The sequence below is a fragment of the Blennius ocellaris genome (assembly GCF_963422515.1).
Source record: "Blennius ocellaris genome assembly, chromosome: 15".
Lineage (NCBI taxonomy): Eukaryota > Metazoa > Chordata > Actinopteri > Blenniiformes > Blenniidae > Blennius > Blennius ocellaris.
The window spans coordinates 20,819,679-20,834,216 of record NC_137664.1 but is presented as its reverse complement, the minus strand read 5'-3'; the positions used below and the strand labels follow the sequence as shown (position 1 = coordinate 20,834,216).

Below are 14,538 nucleotides of genomic sequence, written 5' to 3'. Positions count from 1 at the left end.
CATAAAAATCCACTTCCCTTTCATTGCCCAATTTCTATTCGCCCTCTCCAGCGGTTTGGTAATTTGACACCAGCCTCGCAGCCTCTCCAGGTAAAGGAATCTTGATGGGATTGTGTCCAAATAGCAGCCTGAACTTTGTCCTCACGGCTGAGAGAAGTGTGGTTGAATTGGATTCTTTACAGACGAGACGAACTCTTTAAATAATAGTGTTACATACAGGCTCGCTAAACCAGAGTTTTCAGGATTTAAAATATTTACAGCCCCTCTCACAACTTGGTCTCACGTTAACATGATTAATCAAGGAGTTAATGGACCAAAGCATTGACCCGCCGCTGTTTTAATGAGGAGAAAAGAGCCACTCCTCTTATTCCAACCTCATAAATGTGTTTGGAAACTATTTAAGAAGAGAAAAATGGGCTTTAGAATTTGATTCGACGTCTCGATTAAACTGAAAGACTAGTGATGTTGCCGCGAGCCTCCATCGAGTAGGTAAGTCCTCATCACTGTATCTCGGAACCTCTGAACTTGCAGGTAAAGTCACAGGATACAATAAAGTTTAATTATTGTATGTAGGGGATAAAAGAACTGCCAGGAGTGATCTGGATGGAGTTGAAACGTGAAGGCCATATGTTAATACAAGAAATGCTCAAACAGAAAATAAATGAATAGGTTTGTACAGTTTTACAAAAAAAGTAATAGAAAACGATTTAAATGTGAAGTTCAAGTAAAAAGAAAGGCAATTTAAAGTTTGGCTGCAGCGCCCTCTTCTGGCCAGCTCATTCAAGAAGGCCTCAATCATTTCCACTAATGAGTTTATCGGAATCTTTTTTTTTTGACTTGATCAATGTCCTGCAAGTCGAGAGTAAATGAGTCCTAAAACAATTTTTTTTTACATTTTTGATTCTTCGTAATGTGGTTTTGTAGTGAAGTACCGAATCTGTGATTGAAGCCCAAAGTGTATTTCATAATAATGTATTTAAATATGAGTTTATGAAGCCTTGTTGCATTGACACAGATTCTATTTTGTATTATTTTTAGCTCAAACTAACTTCATCCAGATGCAGATTTTAGGTTTGCCTGTAAAAAAAAAGTCTTATTATAGAAGCAAAACAAAGAATTTCTGCTGATGCAAACAATCTCCTGAGCCTTTTATTGGACAAGTGCTCATAATTGGTATCTGAATTCATTCCTGTGGAATATAATAATAATAAAGTTAGTGAAGTGGTACAGGACATTGAGAACAGTGCCGCTTGTGCAGGATTTGGACAATTTGTAATAATTGTGAAAATTGACTTATATTAGTATATATATTACTTGTATTATTAATATATACTGCTTCTGTTTTACAATTGCCAGAAGATCTGCACATGAAAGTGGGTCATCCTCAGGCTACTTATTTGCAAATAACACATCATAATGCAAGATTCCAACACAAAATGTGGGTAAAGGTTGACGTAGAAGATTTTATAGATCTTCAAAAAGAATTTGACAAATTTTTTAAAATATTCCATACTAAATGTCAGAAAGCGTTGGTGTCCAACATAAGGCCCGTGGGCTAAATGCAGCCAATAATCCACCAGCTCTAGACGACGTCATCGACTGTAATTTGCACTGGAAGGTTTCATTCAAATTGGCTTTATGTTGAGATTGCAGCCATTAACCCTTTGTTAATTGTTTGGCTCTGTGAAAGCAGACATTTCCATCATGTATTGTCGGCGTCGCAACAAAGAAAAACTCTAAACTTTAAACTTAAAAGTTACTATGGCACTATTTTACTTGTCCACTCAAGATGAAATGGGGTCGTACGCGGCCCCGAGACGACGACGTGTTTGACACCTCTCGTCTATAGTCAAAACTATTCAGTGATAACATGGTTACATTTCCCAAATGTCAGTGTGTCGCTGGGTTACGAAATCATACGTAACTTGTTACTGTTAGACTTTCAAATATAACTTAAAAAGGACACGGTCTAAATTCAGCAGGACGTGAGTGAGAACAAGAATTAGCGTCGTCTCAAAGACGGTGTGTGTTGTGCTGCAGGGACTCACTGCTTTACAGGAAGTGCACAGTCTCAAAATGTCAAGAGTAGAATACTGGAGCCCGGCAGCCCCCGGATGAGGAGGCCCTCGTAAATATGAATCCGTCAGAAAGAGAGAACCAATCACCGAGCTCATGTTTGGAAAAGTGAAGAGAAGGTGGCGGACTTGGTTTCGGAGTGCAATAACAACAAAGTACTGGGAAAGAGTCACGTTTAAACCGTTAGAAACAATCCGGGCTGTTAAGTGGAGGTGACCGTCACACCCCCCCGCTGCAGTCCTCGCCGCTCGCGGCCCGTCGTCCTACGCCACGGCCATTCGTACGTCCTCGGGGTCGGCCGTCGCTTCCTGTCCGTTCAGGCCGTTGGTGACGGGCCGACGTTGCCCTTCCTCCAGCCCCTCGTTGGCCGGCGACTGGAAGCCGCTGGCGTCACAGTCTGTCGCCGGCGGCGGTGACGACCCGGTGGCGGGGGACCCCTCGGTCAGCTCGCCTTCGTCCTCCTGCACCGCCATCTCGATCTCCTGGATGGCGCTCTTGATGTCCGCCTCGCGCTGGCGCTCCTCATCCAGCGGCTGCTTCCTGTTTCCCACCAGCTGCTGCATTAGCGACGCCGCCGACGCCCGGGCCGGCGGGGCTGCTGGAGACGCTGGGGCTTCTGGGGCTTTTGGGGATTCTGGGGCTTTTGAGGATACCAGGGCTTCAAGGGACGCTGGGGATTCTGGGGCTTTTGGGGAAGCTGGGGCTTCTGGGGATGCCGGGGACACCAGGGCTTCTAGGGACGCTGGGTCCTTTACGGACGCTGGGGATTCTGGGGCTTTTATGGATTCTGGGGCTATTGGGGACGCCAGGGCTTCTAGTGATGCTGGGGATTCTGGGGCTTTTGGGGATTCTGGGGCTTTTGGGGATTCTGGAGCTTTTGGGGATTCTGGAGCTTTTGGGGATGCCAGGGCTTCAAGGGACGCTGGGGCTTCTGGGGTATCACGGGTTTCTGGGCCTGCAGGGGATTCTGGGGACGCAGGAGCTGCCGAGGACGCCGGGGACATTGGGGCTTCTAGGGGATCTGGGACGGCTGGAGATGCCGGGGATACCGGAGACGCTGGGGACGCCGTGGAGGCGCGGGACGCCCGGGACGCCTTGCTCCGCAGGGATTTTTTCGGGACGTCCTCCACGATGGTGGTGACGTGCGTGACTTCCTCCTGCACGCCGTCCTCCGCGGTGATGGTGCTCGGCTCCGTCCCGTTGGTCCCGTCGTTCTCTTCCTCCTCTTTCTGGGGAACCACCATCTCCACCACTGGGTTGATCAGGCCTCTGATCTCATTCACACTGTCGGGGGACTTGGGATCCTCCTCCTCTTCATCATCATCCTCATCCTCCTCCCCATCCCCCTTCCTGCCCTCGGCCACTTCGCCGTCCTCCTCGGGGATGAGCTCCACACTCGGGACGTCCATGCAGGACTCGTAGGACAGAGGGAGCCCCTCCAGCTGGATCATGGACACCACCTGCTTCCTCCTCCTTGATTTTCCTTCAACGCCTTCGATCCCGTCGCCAACTGAGCCGTTGGCGTCCTCGCCCCCAAACTTGGCAGCCCAGTCCACGGAGGGCGAGTCCTCCAGCAGGTGCAGGTTGGGGTCGCTGTTGGTCAGGATGATACTGTCTCTGTAGAGGTTGTGTTTCCTCTGGACGGCCGCCTCCTTCACAGCTGGAGACGAAAACAAGACGACACTTTTATCTCTCTGAAGTCACTTTTAGATCAACGGACGACAGATCGTCAACTTCTCACCAGTGATCAGTGTAGTAATGGGGTACGATCGCCACCGGTGCAATAAGTCCAACTGTGAAATGTCCTCATTACTAAATATCCTGAAATCAACTGTCGACTGGAACTATATGAAAGTGGAAGTGATCGTAAACAACACTCGTCCTGTTCTCAACGTCCTTCCCTCTCCCTCCCTTATCTGCCCTGCTTGCTCCTCTTTTGTCAGAAACTAATAGGAGTGTCTCTCTCTACATCCCTATCCAAACTGAAATGATGGAATTGACCAGCTGGTCTCTCAACGCAATCGACCACATTTTTTTTTTCCCCAACAAAAAGAACGGGCGAAGGGAAGCCCTCCTGTCCCGACGGAACGTTTGCTGCCAGACACACGATGGACGTCTGGAGCAGCTGGAGGATCCTGTGTCTGTCCGTCCTGTCCATCCAGGACGTGGAAGACGTCTACATAATTGGATTCATGACAACAGGTAATGCTGCTGATTGGAGCTGGCGGTTCCCTGATCTAACGCAAAGTTGGGACAACTCGGTGCCAAGAGAAGAGAAAGACCAGGCTTCATCTCAACGCTTTATATCTACGTACGTGTGAGACCATGATGTTTCAGAACATCCTGCATGTGTTGTATTTTTTTTTCCTTTACAAGACGCAGATGGATCATTGCCAAACCTCTCCATGGCAGAACTGAGTGCCGGTCAGTTTTCTGCGTCTCTTACCCATCATGATGTCTTTGGTGACGGACTGCAGGACCACCTCCTCAAACATGTTGTCCACCAGCAGGAAGCGAGAGAAGTCCTCAAAGATGAGCTCCTTGAAGCGAGGCAGCTCCTGTGGAGGGGGAGAGAGAGAGAGAGAGAGAGAGAGAGAGAGAAGAGAACTTCTAGAGGTGTGTATTTATTGCGTTGTAGTTATTTGCGTCTTGACGCCCCTTCTGACCCGTCATATTAATTTCCAGGATTTCAAAAAGTCTGTTTTAATGTCAAGAATAACATTTTGATTATTGTAGTTTAACTTTTCTGAATATTGAGACTGTTTCAGACAAAACTCCATCACTGTCTGGATTATAACTGGATTATTATTAACTGTGATCTGAAAACAGAAAAAAAAAAGATGCTTTTAACTATCGTATGCTATATTTTGGGTTATTATAATGGAAAAAAACCTAATTTTAACAGTTCTTCGATGGCTTTTTATTGTCTTCCCATCTTTTGCCCTCGTCGGTGACGCTCCATCACTTTGAAAGCCGCTCTCAGTTTGCTTGCAGGTAATTTTACCTTAAGCTTGCGGCTTGGCTGACACTCACAGTGTTTGACAAGAGTTTGGTGTTTGCGGTTTGACTCACAGCGGAGCAGGACGGCGAGAGCTGCTGCAGCATGTAGGGGATGATGATCTGCAGCAGAGCCTCTCTGAAGAACTTCTTCCGCACTGTGCTGCTGTCGTAGTCGAATTTCTGACAGAAAAGGAGCATGAAGAAGAAATGTGAGTGACCTCTGACCTACCGGTAATAACCTCTACATTTACACTTTAAAGTTTATCTTTGTTGTGTTGCCGAGTATACCTGCAACACAACCACTACTGAAAATCACTACAATTTCCTTATAAAGTCAATTTTATCAAAACCTTCTTGTGCAAAATACAGTGTGTAGTTTGTTTTTCACCACTTCAGAAAAGGATCAGTTGTTCACCTTGTTTATTTTTTTAATTTTACTTGATCTGTGTCTTGTGGCCTGTTTCCACCAGGTATGAAATAATGAAGTGAAATATGATTTGTTTGTATGATTGGCCAAATACGTTCTTGTTCTGTGCCTCCGCCTGTTCAAACCTCCTCTTTGCAGCGCTTTAAAAGTTCCTGTGGTCGACTCTGCCGTGCATGGGTTTGAAATGTGAGACTTTAATTATTGTATTTTTATTCTAGTGTCTCATAACACTTTTAGAAAGTCCTCTGTATTGACTATCTGAGGATTGGATGTGATTCAGTGGGAATATATAGACCTCCAAACTCTAAATGAAAGATCTGCACAAGCTGTAAACTTCAAATATGTAAATAAGTCACATGTAACAATAGAAAATATCTAGAAAGATGCCTTATAAAATCCACTTATAAAAATATGAGCAGTAGAGTTGTAGGGATTATAAACCCTTCATCCAAGGATTCATATCTCAGACACGTGTTCTGAACTGGACAGTCCAGTGAGAATCACAGCCACGATGTGTGTGCTGTTCATAATTCACCTTGAGAACCCGGTCCTGGCATCCTTGGATGGTCTTGACCAAGTCCTCCTCTCCTTGGTTTTTTAAAGACTGCTGCAGCAGCTGCTCAAACGTGTACACCGAGTTATCCATTTGCTGCCGAAGGAAACAACAAGGAAAAGTCACACACGTTGATTACGGACCATGTTTGTTCTCTTGTTGTCCAGCAGGTGGAGGTAGAGATCTCACTACAGATCACAGAGGCACGCTCTCTTACTCCAGCCTGGGGAGCGTTTTATTTAGTTATTTTTTCCTCCAGCGTTCCAACCCTGCTGTGACAAGGCGATAGGTTCCGATCACGTCTCACCTCCCTCATGAGGATCTGAGCCCGGCTGATGAACACCGAGGTGCCGGACACTTCGAACCTCTGCTGCAGACCCTCCAGGTTGAGCTCCTCCACCTTCTCGTAGCAGCTCTGCATCTTCACCGGGTGGAAGGCCAGCATGGAGAGCCTCTCCAGGTTCTGGAGGAGGAGGAGGAGGAGCGTTCACACACGAGAAATCAACAGGAAGACGAGTAAGACAGCGACGTCGCTCACAATCCCAACAGTGACTCACGTCTCCCAGCTTCTCTTTGTCGCCCTCGTTGGCGGAGTTCTTGCTGATCTCCACCAGCTCCCTGAAGAACACCTCCCTGACCTCGGAGAAGCCCCGGCTGGTTGGCTCCATCAGGGCCTCCAGGATGGAGTTGATGTACGGCTGCACGTTGGCCCGCAGGAGCTGCTCCGCCTCGGGCATCACCAGAGCTGGGCCAAGGGAAACCAGGGCGGTGAGTTTGATCAACCAGGGGTCAGGACAGGATGATGCAGAGTGTGTCAAACCAGAAGGAGGTAAGAAAACTCGTGCCGTAGAAATGAAATGCTCGGTATGTGAACATGCTCGTGTTGTTGATATTAAAGCCTCCAGCTGACATTTGTACCCTGTTACATCCACCCAGGTCGCCTCGTGTCTGTGCTGCCGGGGGTTTGGAAAGTCACCACCTGGTGATTTGATACAAAAAGTGACGGAATCCTACCTTAAATAGGCGACATTATCGATAAACTTCACCTGTACGTCTGTACCTGTAACCGCAACGGAACACCAGGGGAGCTACAAGTCATTTAAAGTACTAAGAACTCAAGGAGAAGTCTCCCCGCAGCTCACAAACACATTTTACAATTCAGGTGTGCAACTTCTCTCAGAAACGTCCCACATTCCCTGTAGGCAAATCACAACTGTGCGTTCCTGCAGCAAGGATCTCCTGACCAACGGCATGATAACAGTCGAACTGTGGCGTCCAATTCGTCCCTCAGTTTTCCTCCGTTTTCTCTATTTGCAACTCAAGAGTCAAGTTTTTTCAAAGGCCAGCCTCCAGCAGGTACTTCTTGCCTTTGAGAAGAGCAGACGGTGTGAAGACGAGATCAAAAAAAAGCGAGAACGCAAGCTGTATTTCTCCCACTCCGAACATTCCCGGGCTACTTGAGAGCGCGAAAAAAAAAAAGAACTGCAGCCGTGGGACATGTGCGCCAGCCGCCAGGCGAGGCGAGGCCACATTGTTGGGCTGAGGCGACGCGCGCTCCTTCCCTTCCCGGGCCTTATCGGCAGGGTGAAGTCAGACGTGGCCGACCCGGCGGCGCTGCTGGAATGCGGCCGGGCCACTTCAGTCACGGCGACGACAACACCGAGCGCAGGCGTGAAAACGAGACGGCTTTCACACTGAACACACACTTTCTGCAATCGTCCTGGGGGGGGGGGGGGGCGGAGTCAGGGAGACGTCCCGCCATCACGCCGCTCCTCATCCTCCCCGCAGACAAAGTCACTTTAAACCAGTGCTCAAATGGTGGGGCGAGCCCCCCTGGGGGGGCGTGGTGGGGTGTCAGGGGGGCCGTGAGGCGGGCGCAACTTTCAGTATTAGTGTCTTTATTCATGCTTGAACGATTAAAAAAGGGCCTCCAGCTCATTTTATTAATTTATTTTGATAATCAGGCGATTTTATGCAGAATGCTGGTGCCAACAACTCACACAGTGGTTTATACAGATAAATAAATAAATATTATCAGGTTCTCAATGGTCGTACAATTCAGGGGGGGGGCCCTGAAAAAAATTCTGTCCTTAGGGGGGGCATGACAGAAAATAATTGAGAACCGCTGCTTTAAACAGTGACTGAAAAATGTCAATTTATTTTGAGAACACCTCCCAAGGTGGAACTTTTTGAAAAATATTCTGTCTCCGTGTAAATGGGGGGGGGGAACACAACTTCCATGTGACGCTGCTACTATTGAATTAAAAAAAACAACCAAGTTTCCTTATGAAACCAAGGTGTACCTGTGCTGGAGAACGCGCTGCAGCTCACCTCTGATCTTGTGGTTGACGTGCTCCTTGGACGTGACGATCTGGTCCATGTCCGTGCGCAGGCGTCCGTCCAGCGGGGCCTTGCGGGACTCGCAGGCCTGCACCAGAGCGCCGTACTGGCCGGCGGTCTGAGACGCCACCTGTCTGTAGATGGCGTCCGAGATCTGGAGACGGGGAGGAGGCTTTAGCCCCCTTTTTTTTTGGGGGGGGCGTTTCAGGGGGCGTTTCAGTTCAGAACTGACGATCGACTCACCAGCATCCAGTGCCTCTGCCGCTGCTGCAGCTTCCCCTTCAGCCGAGGACCAATCACGTTCCTGATCTCGGGGTGGAGGGTCTCCATCACCAGGTTAGCCAGAATCTACAAACACGACGCTCAGCGTTCAAGCCACCAGATACTTTTGACATCAGGCAGTAGTAATGTACATGTTCCCTTCCAGAGAAACACAAACACAACTATTAATGGGAGCAGCCATCTTGTTTCCTGTGTGGTTGGATGGGCACAGTGGGGGGTTGAAAACTAAACTAAATATTTGACTAAAGGTGTTGCTGGGTAATGAACGCCTCAGACAAAACCGGACACACACACTCACACACACTGCTGTTATTTATTGTTTTTTTTTGTCTAGACGTAGTGAAATGCTCTTTGTTCAATGGCCTCCTTCATGTTTGTGGGACTTCTGTTACTTTCTCTTTTTCCGCGTTCCTCACTTCCTCACCGGAGTTCATCTTAATGAGCAGACTGGCTGCAGCAGACAAAGGTGAAAGCCACGAGCACAGAGCAGGTATTAAGCCGTGTGTCTGAAAGGGCCTATTGAGATGTGTGTGTGTGTGTGTGTGTGTGTGACGGCTGGTATGTGTGTCGGCGGGTCGGGGTCACGCCGCCGGTGTGGTCGTCTCTTTGAAGGCGTTGTGTGGCTGTATTGTTGTTCCTCGGCGTGACAAGAGGGTGTGTTTCGTTTATTGATTTGAAGGTGACAGGTGCAGTCTGAATTTATTTCATTTTCAAAATACTTTTGAGGAATTGTTTGTAATTAAAAAAAACTAAATAGTATTCAGCATTTATATTATTTCCTTTATTTGTTAAAATATTTAATTTTGCCGAAAACTGGAGCCTCCATCATATAATATGTGGATTGAGAACGTATGGGAGGAGTTACAACATGGAACATATTCTTTAAGGCATTGTAAAACTTGCTCAAATCAAAATAATAAAAAAAAAGTACAAAAATACATTTTAAGAAGTTTTATTTTGAGGAAATTTCTTCGTAAAATGAAATGAAATGAAATAGAATTGAATAGAATGAAATAAAACTAATTTGAGTGTTTTCTATTGAACATTTCAAATAATTTAAATCCCAGATTCATCATTTTAAGCAGAGTTTAGTCTAATTTGGATGATAAAACATTTCATGTTTAATATTAAAACATTTTTTCAAACTCCTCTGAACATGAGTGAAAAACTTTAAACTCTAAAATCTCTGTTTCTCTTTGTTTTAAATACAAAAATCCAGAACAAGTTAAAAATATTTTTAAAAAATGATGTTAAATTTGAACATGACACTAATCCGTGTAAACAGAATGAAATGTTCATTTGCGACTCTCATTTTCTCTCTTTGAATTTTAACAGTGAAGCAGAAACAAAACCTGCCACAGAGGAAGCCTTAGTATTCTTTGTCAAATATAGATTTCATCCAAAGCAACCTGCAGGCCGGAACACGTCCTGACATGTGCTGGCTTTGACCCTGGGGGCCCTATGTTGGACCCCCCCTTGGAACAGTGGAAACTCTTTGAGCTGTAAAAATACTGAAAACTATGCCTTCATCCTGTTTTTTGCACCCGTTTTCCTTCCATACTTGTTTAGGTTGATTGTTTTTTTTTCAGCCGCCACTGAAATGTGACGGTTTCTCCCACATTCCCTGGACGTTTCCATTAAACAGCATGAACGTGTTGGAAAAGCAGGTTGGCAGGTGGAATTTCCTCAGCTGGCTCCCTACAACTTTCATGATTTCGAGATATTTTCTCTGTTGTGACCTTTTTTTTCCTCCTCCACAGCTTTAACTCTGTGGAGGATCATATTGTATTGTTCATTCAGTGGTCTCACATTTCACTGAGTGTTTTGTGGGAGCAGATGTAAACACACCAACCCCCGTCTATCCATACGTTTTGCAAGGGATGGGATGTTATTCTGAGTTTGGGCCGGACTCCAAACCACTGACCAGTGTAATAAACACGTCTTGGATTATTATGTGGCGAGGGTCTGACCTGCGGTGGCTCCCCACACATCATGTCCCAGGTCCCGTAGTGTCCTTTGGCCTGCCTGTAGAGCCTCACGGCGTCGGTGAAGGCCGGCGTCTGCACAGTGCTGTCCTCGGGCAGACCGGCTGTGAGGAGGGGAGGAAATGAAACCAGAAGTTTACAAATTCTTTTCGCTCTTCCTTGCATTTTGTTTTTGCAAAATCCCACATTAATAACAAACGAGTCACTCTTAAGTTACTGTGAAAATCAGTGTGGAGTTACTCACAAGCTGCAGTCAATGAAAAGTAATTGTGTTTCTTTTTTTTTCTTCTTTTATGATGTCGTAATTTGTGGCATGATGCAGAACTCAACACAACACCGGCTCCTTAGAGCAACTCCATCAAGAGGTTGAGCCCATCAAGAAGAAAGTCCTCTGGTAAACAGGGGTTCGGTGCAATAGTAACAATCAAGGCTTTGGCTAGACGCTAAAGCCAGCAGTCAGGACGGAGAGACAGCGGTTCTGCGGTGGCTGTCGTGTATTTCCACCACGAGCGTCAGCAGGAAGCCCTGATAGGATAATTTTGGCCGTATGTACACACTGACACCCCCCCCCCCCTCCCCCGTCACACCCGGCTGTGTCATCCCACAAAACAGGAAGCTGCCAGCTCGTAGGAGGACAGATTTCACACCGTTGCCGTGGTGACGGTCCCTCCCAGTCCGCAGCACAATAAGCAGAAAAACGCTGCTCACACGTGCTTTTTGGGAAGTTCGTCCTCGCCGTGAAGTCGTGTTGAAAAACGAAACACAGCAGTGAGACGAGCTGAACGCTGCACAGCTTATTCGAAAACGACAAAACTGTCTAAAAAAAAAAATGCTGGAAAAAAGATGCATGAAACCTCATCGCAACATCCGAAATCGTAATTGAAACTTCATGTATGCAACATGAGAGGGTTTTTTTAAATGTGTTTCAAAAATGCTGAATATATGACATTTTAGCAGCTGTGTTCGCATCATTTTAAAGATTTAGAGTGTTTCTCAGCTCCAGGTAAATTTGAATTGGTGGAAATCACAGAAATGGTCATAAATGTTGCCGACCCAGGTTAAATGAGGACACAGAAACAATGCCGGAAAGATTCATAGTGAGAACTATGAGACATTTAGTGGCCTATAAATGTGTACATTTTGCATTAAAAAAAAGATAATAAAATGATTCAGGTTAGACAATTTCCACTTAGATCTTCACAGTGACCACATAAATATGCAAAATGGCCCAAAAGTAAATGAAAAATATTCTTATGAGGTTATTTACTGACAGAGAACGTTTCAACATCACCAAGACAGAGAGAACTGCAATGCAGCAGGATGTAGAATGAACATGAAGACACTGATAATGAGCACAAGGAAGTTAAGGTGAAGGTAAAGACAAGGTGATGTCTTTATGGCACATGGATTCCTTGAAAATCCTTGAAAACAGAATGCAAAACAGGATTTAAAAGATCATAAATGACAATCAAAAGATGAGAAATCAATGATTGAGAGACAAAAATTGCAAATTGACCATAGATACATAAATACACTGCATTGTCATAAAGATACAGATGAAAAGCAGCACAAGCAGACAATCAAAGCTGAATTAAAAAAAAAATCGCACAACAATCGAAAAAACTACTGAAACGAGGTACAGACCAAGCAGAATAAGATTGAAAAACAGGAAAAGGTAGAGAGACCACATGACAAGAAACAGATTAAAAAGCAGCACAGAGTGAAAGTAAACAAAGAGGACGTGACTAATGACCGCAATTATACACAAAATACCAAAAACCACAAAGGGGAAAAACAGGAACAACACAAAGCCAACAGAGGACGATAGAAAGCTACAATAAAAAAACAAAACGACTCTTAGTACGCAGACAAATAAGATTAAAGACATGAAAGCAGAAGCACATGAACATTTCTGTGTTGTGTCGTTAAGGAAAAGGTGCAAAAACAAAAAAAACAAGAACCTCCCTCACTGTGATGAACAAATGTTTACATTAAAACACTACGTTTACAACAGGGTTTATTTTCATTTCAGGCATTTACACCTTCTGAAACACCTTCTGACGACGACGCTGAAAAACCGACTCGCTCATTAAAGAGACGGCTCTTCATTGTGATCATTTACTTTTGTTACCGTACAACAGGACAAACAAAGACCGGGCTGTTCTGGGAGGAGGAGGAGGAGGAGGAGGAGGAGGAGGAGGAGGAGGACATGGAGGAGGAGGATGAGGACATGGAGGAGGAAGGAGAAGGAGGAGGAGGAGGAGGACACGGAGGAGGAGGAGGAAGGAGAAGGAGAAGAGGGAGGAGGTGGAGGGGGAGGAGGAGGAGGAGAGGGAGGAGGTGGAGGGGGAGGAGAAGGACACAGAGGACACGGAGGAGGAGGAAGGAGAAGGAGGAGGAGGAGAGGGAGGAGGAGGAGAGAGAGGAGGAGAGGGAGGAGGAGGAGGAAGGAGAAGGAGGAGGAGGAGAGGGAGGAGGGGATCAGGGGGTTGTCAGTTTGTCTTGGCGAGAGGTTTCATGAGAATTCCCTGGAAGGTGGGAGGCGCAGAGGGAGAAGAGTGGCTCATGTGTCCACAGAGGGAAGAGTGTGAAGAGTGAAGGAGCAGATCAGTTGATGACTGTCAGTCCAAACACACCGGAGAGGAAACTATGTCAACATGGAGCGGGGAACCTGATAATGAACCTGATCAGGCAGCAGAACACACACGACGCCATGTGCAAAGTGCTTCGGCCTGTATAGCTATGAAATATCAGGTGTCTCTAACCTGATTGGGACTTTTTCTGCCAGCGACTTGTACAAAACAGGCTCAGATTTCCACGTTCCTTCAACTGGCTCGCTGCGACTTTCCCTCAGAGACCTCATGATCAAATATTGTGCAGTGTACCACTGAGCAGGATCTCGTCTCTGGGTTCTTAAGGTGCCTGTAAACAAAAGCTACAACCCGGAGAAATCTATTTCGGTTTCTCCCCCATCTGCATCCAAAGCGTCTTAAAAATAAACATCAAAGCTTTTTCATGCATTTTCATGAGCGTCGGTGTCAGTGTCGCAGGAGTCGATCAAATGCCGTTGGTCACAATAAAACTGTTAGAATCCCTTAAAAAAACAAAAGTGTAGAACTACAAGCATGGTTTCAAATACATTTTTTCACACCGAGTTCTTGAAAATGTGGAAGTAACCAGGGATTATTCATGAAATTAAAAGAAGAGCGGTGAAAAATGTCCAACTTGTCGCCGACCGTCACCTACAATCAGCTGAGATGGACCCCAGTGGGAAAAGCATTTTAGATGTCTGGATGTTCGTTGGTGTCGTTCATCTGGAGAGAAATCCCAACTAGCGTTTTGTGTCGACTCAGTTCAAGGAGACTTGACAGAGTTGGCCTTTTATGGTTCCGAAAAAACTTGGAGCACAATGTGGACCGGCTATATTTATGCATGGAGGGAATAAATAAACCAAACAGGAAGCGACACAAATCTCCAAAAACTGACAACGGATTTTTACCGTTAAAGTGAAAATCCACCACAAGGAGTCAGGAGGAGCACTTACGTCTTTCCTTCTTGTAGAATTTGATTCAGTTTGATGACAGAATTCACATTCATCTCAAAACCACTATTGATGGAAAAATTAGCAGACAAAACTTCAATCATAAATGTGAAGTTCTTAAAAAAACAAGTTAAAGAAGGCAAGCCAGAAACAACCAGGTTATGTCTAAATAAAAAAAAAAAAAAAAAAGAACTCTCATGGAATCTTCTGCGATCACTGAGCACACAGGAGGAGAAAACCTCTGACCTGTGGGAGGGGGGAAAAAGCGAAAGGCGACTCGACCAACTTGGAAGTAGGAATTTCCCACATGCATGAGCAGGGACAAAAGATCAAA

At 45.9% G+C, this 14,538-nt stretch overlaps 1 protein-coding gene across 1 annotated transcript in view; it reads right to left on the bottom strand.

Moving 5' to 3' along the window:
- Positions 1-37: 37 nt before the first annotated feature.
- Positions 38-14,538, bottom strand: part of LOC308140330 (protein Niban 2-like) — a 31,540-nt gene continuing 17,039 nt past the window's right edge. The window contains exons 6-14 of the mRNA XM_080510045.1: positions 10,649-10,767; positions 8,640-8,744; positions 8,388-8,550; positions 6,614-6,801; positions 6,364-6,519; positions 6,039-6,152; positions 5,149-5,256; positions 4,523-4,634; positions 38-3,736 (exon numbers count right to left, since the gene is read on the bottom strand). Coding sequence (XP_080366171.1) covers positions 2,340-3,736; positions 4,523-4,634; positions 5,149-5,256; positions 6,039-6,152; positions 6,364-6,519; positions 6,614-6,801; positions 8,388-8,550; positions 8,640-8,744; positions 10,649-10,767 — 2,462 coding nt within the window. The 3' untranslated portion in view covers positions 38-2,339. The remainder of the gene's footprint in view (positions 3,737-4,522; positions 4,635-5,148; positions 5,257-6,038; positions 6,153-6,363; positions 6,520-6,613; positions 6,802-8,387; positions 8,551-8,639; positions 8,745-10,648; positions 10,768-14,538) is intronic.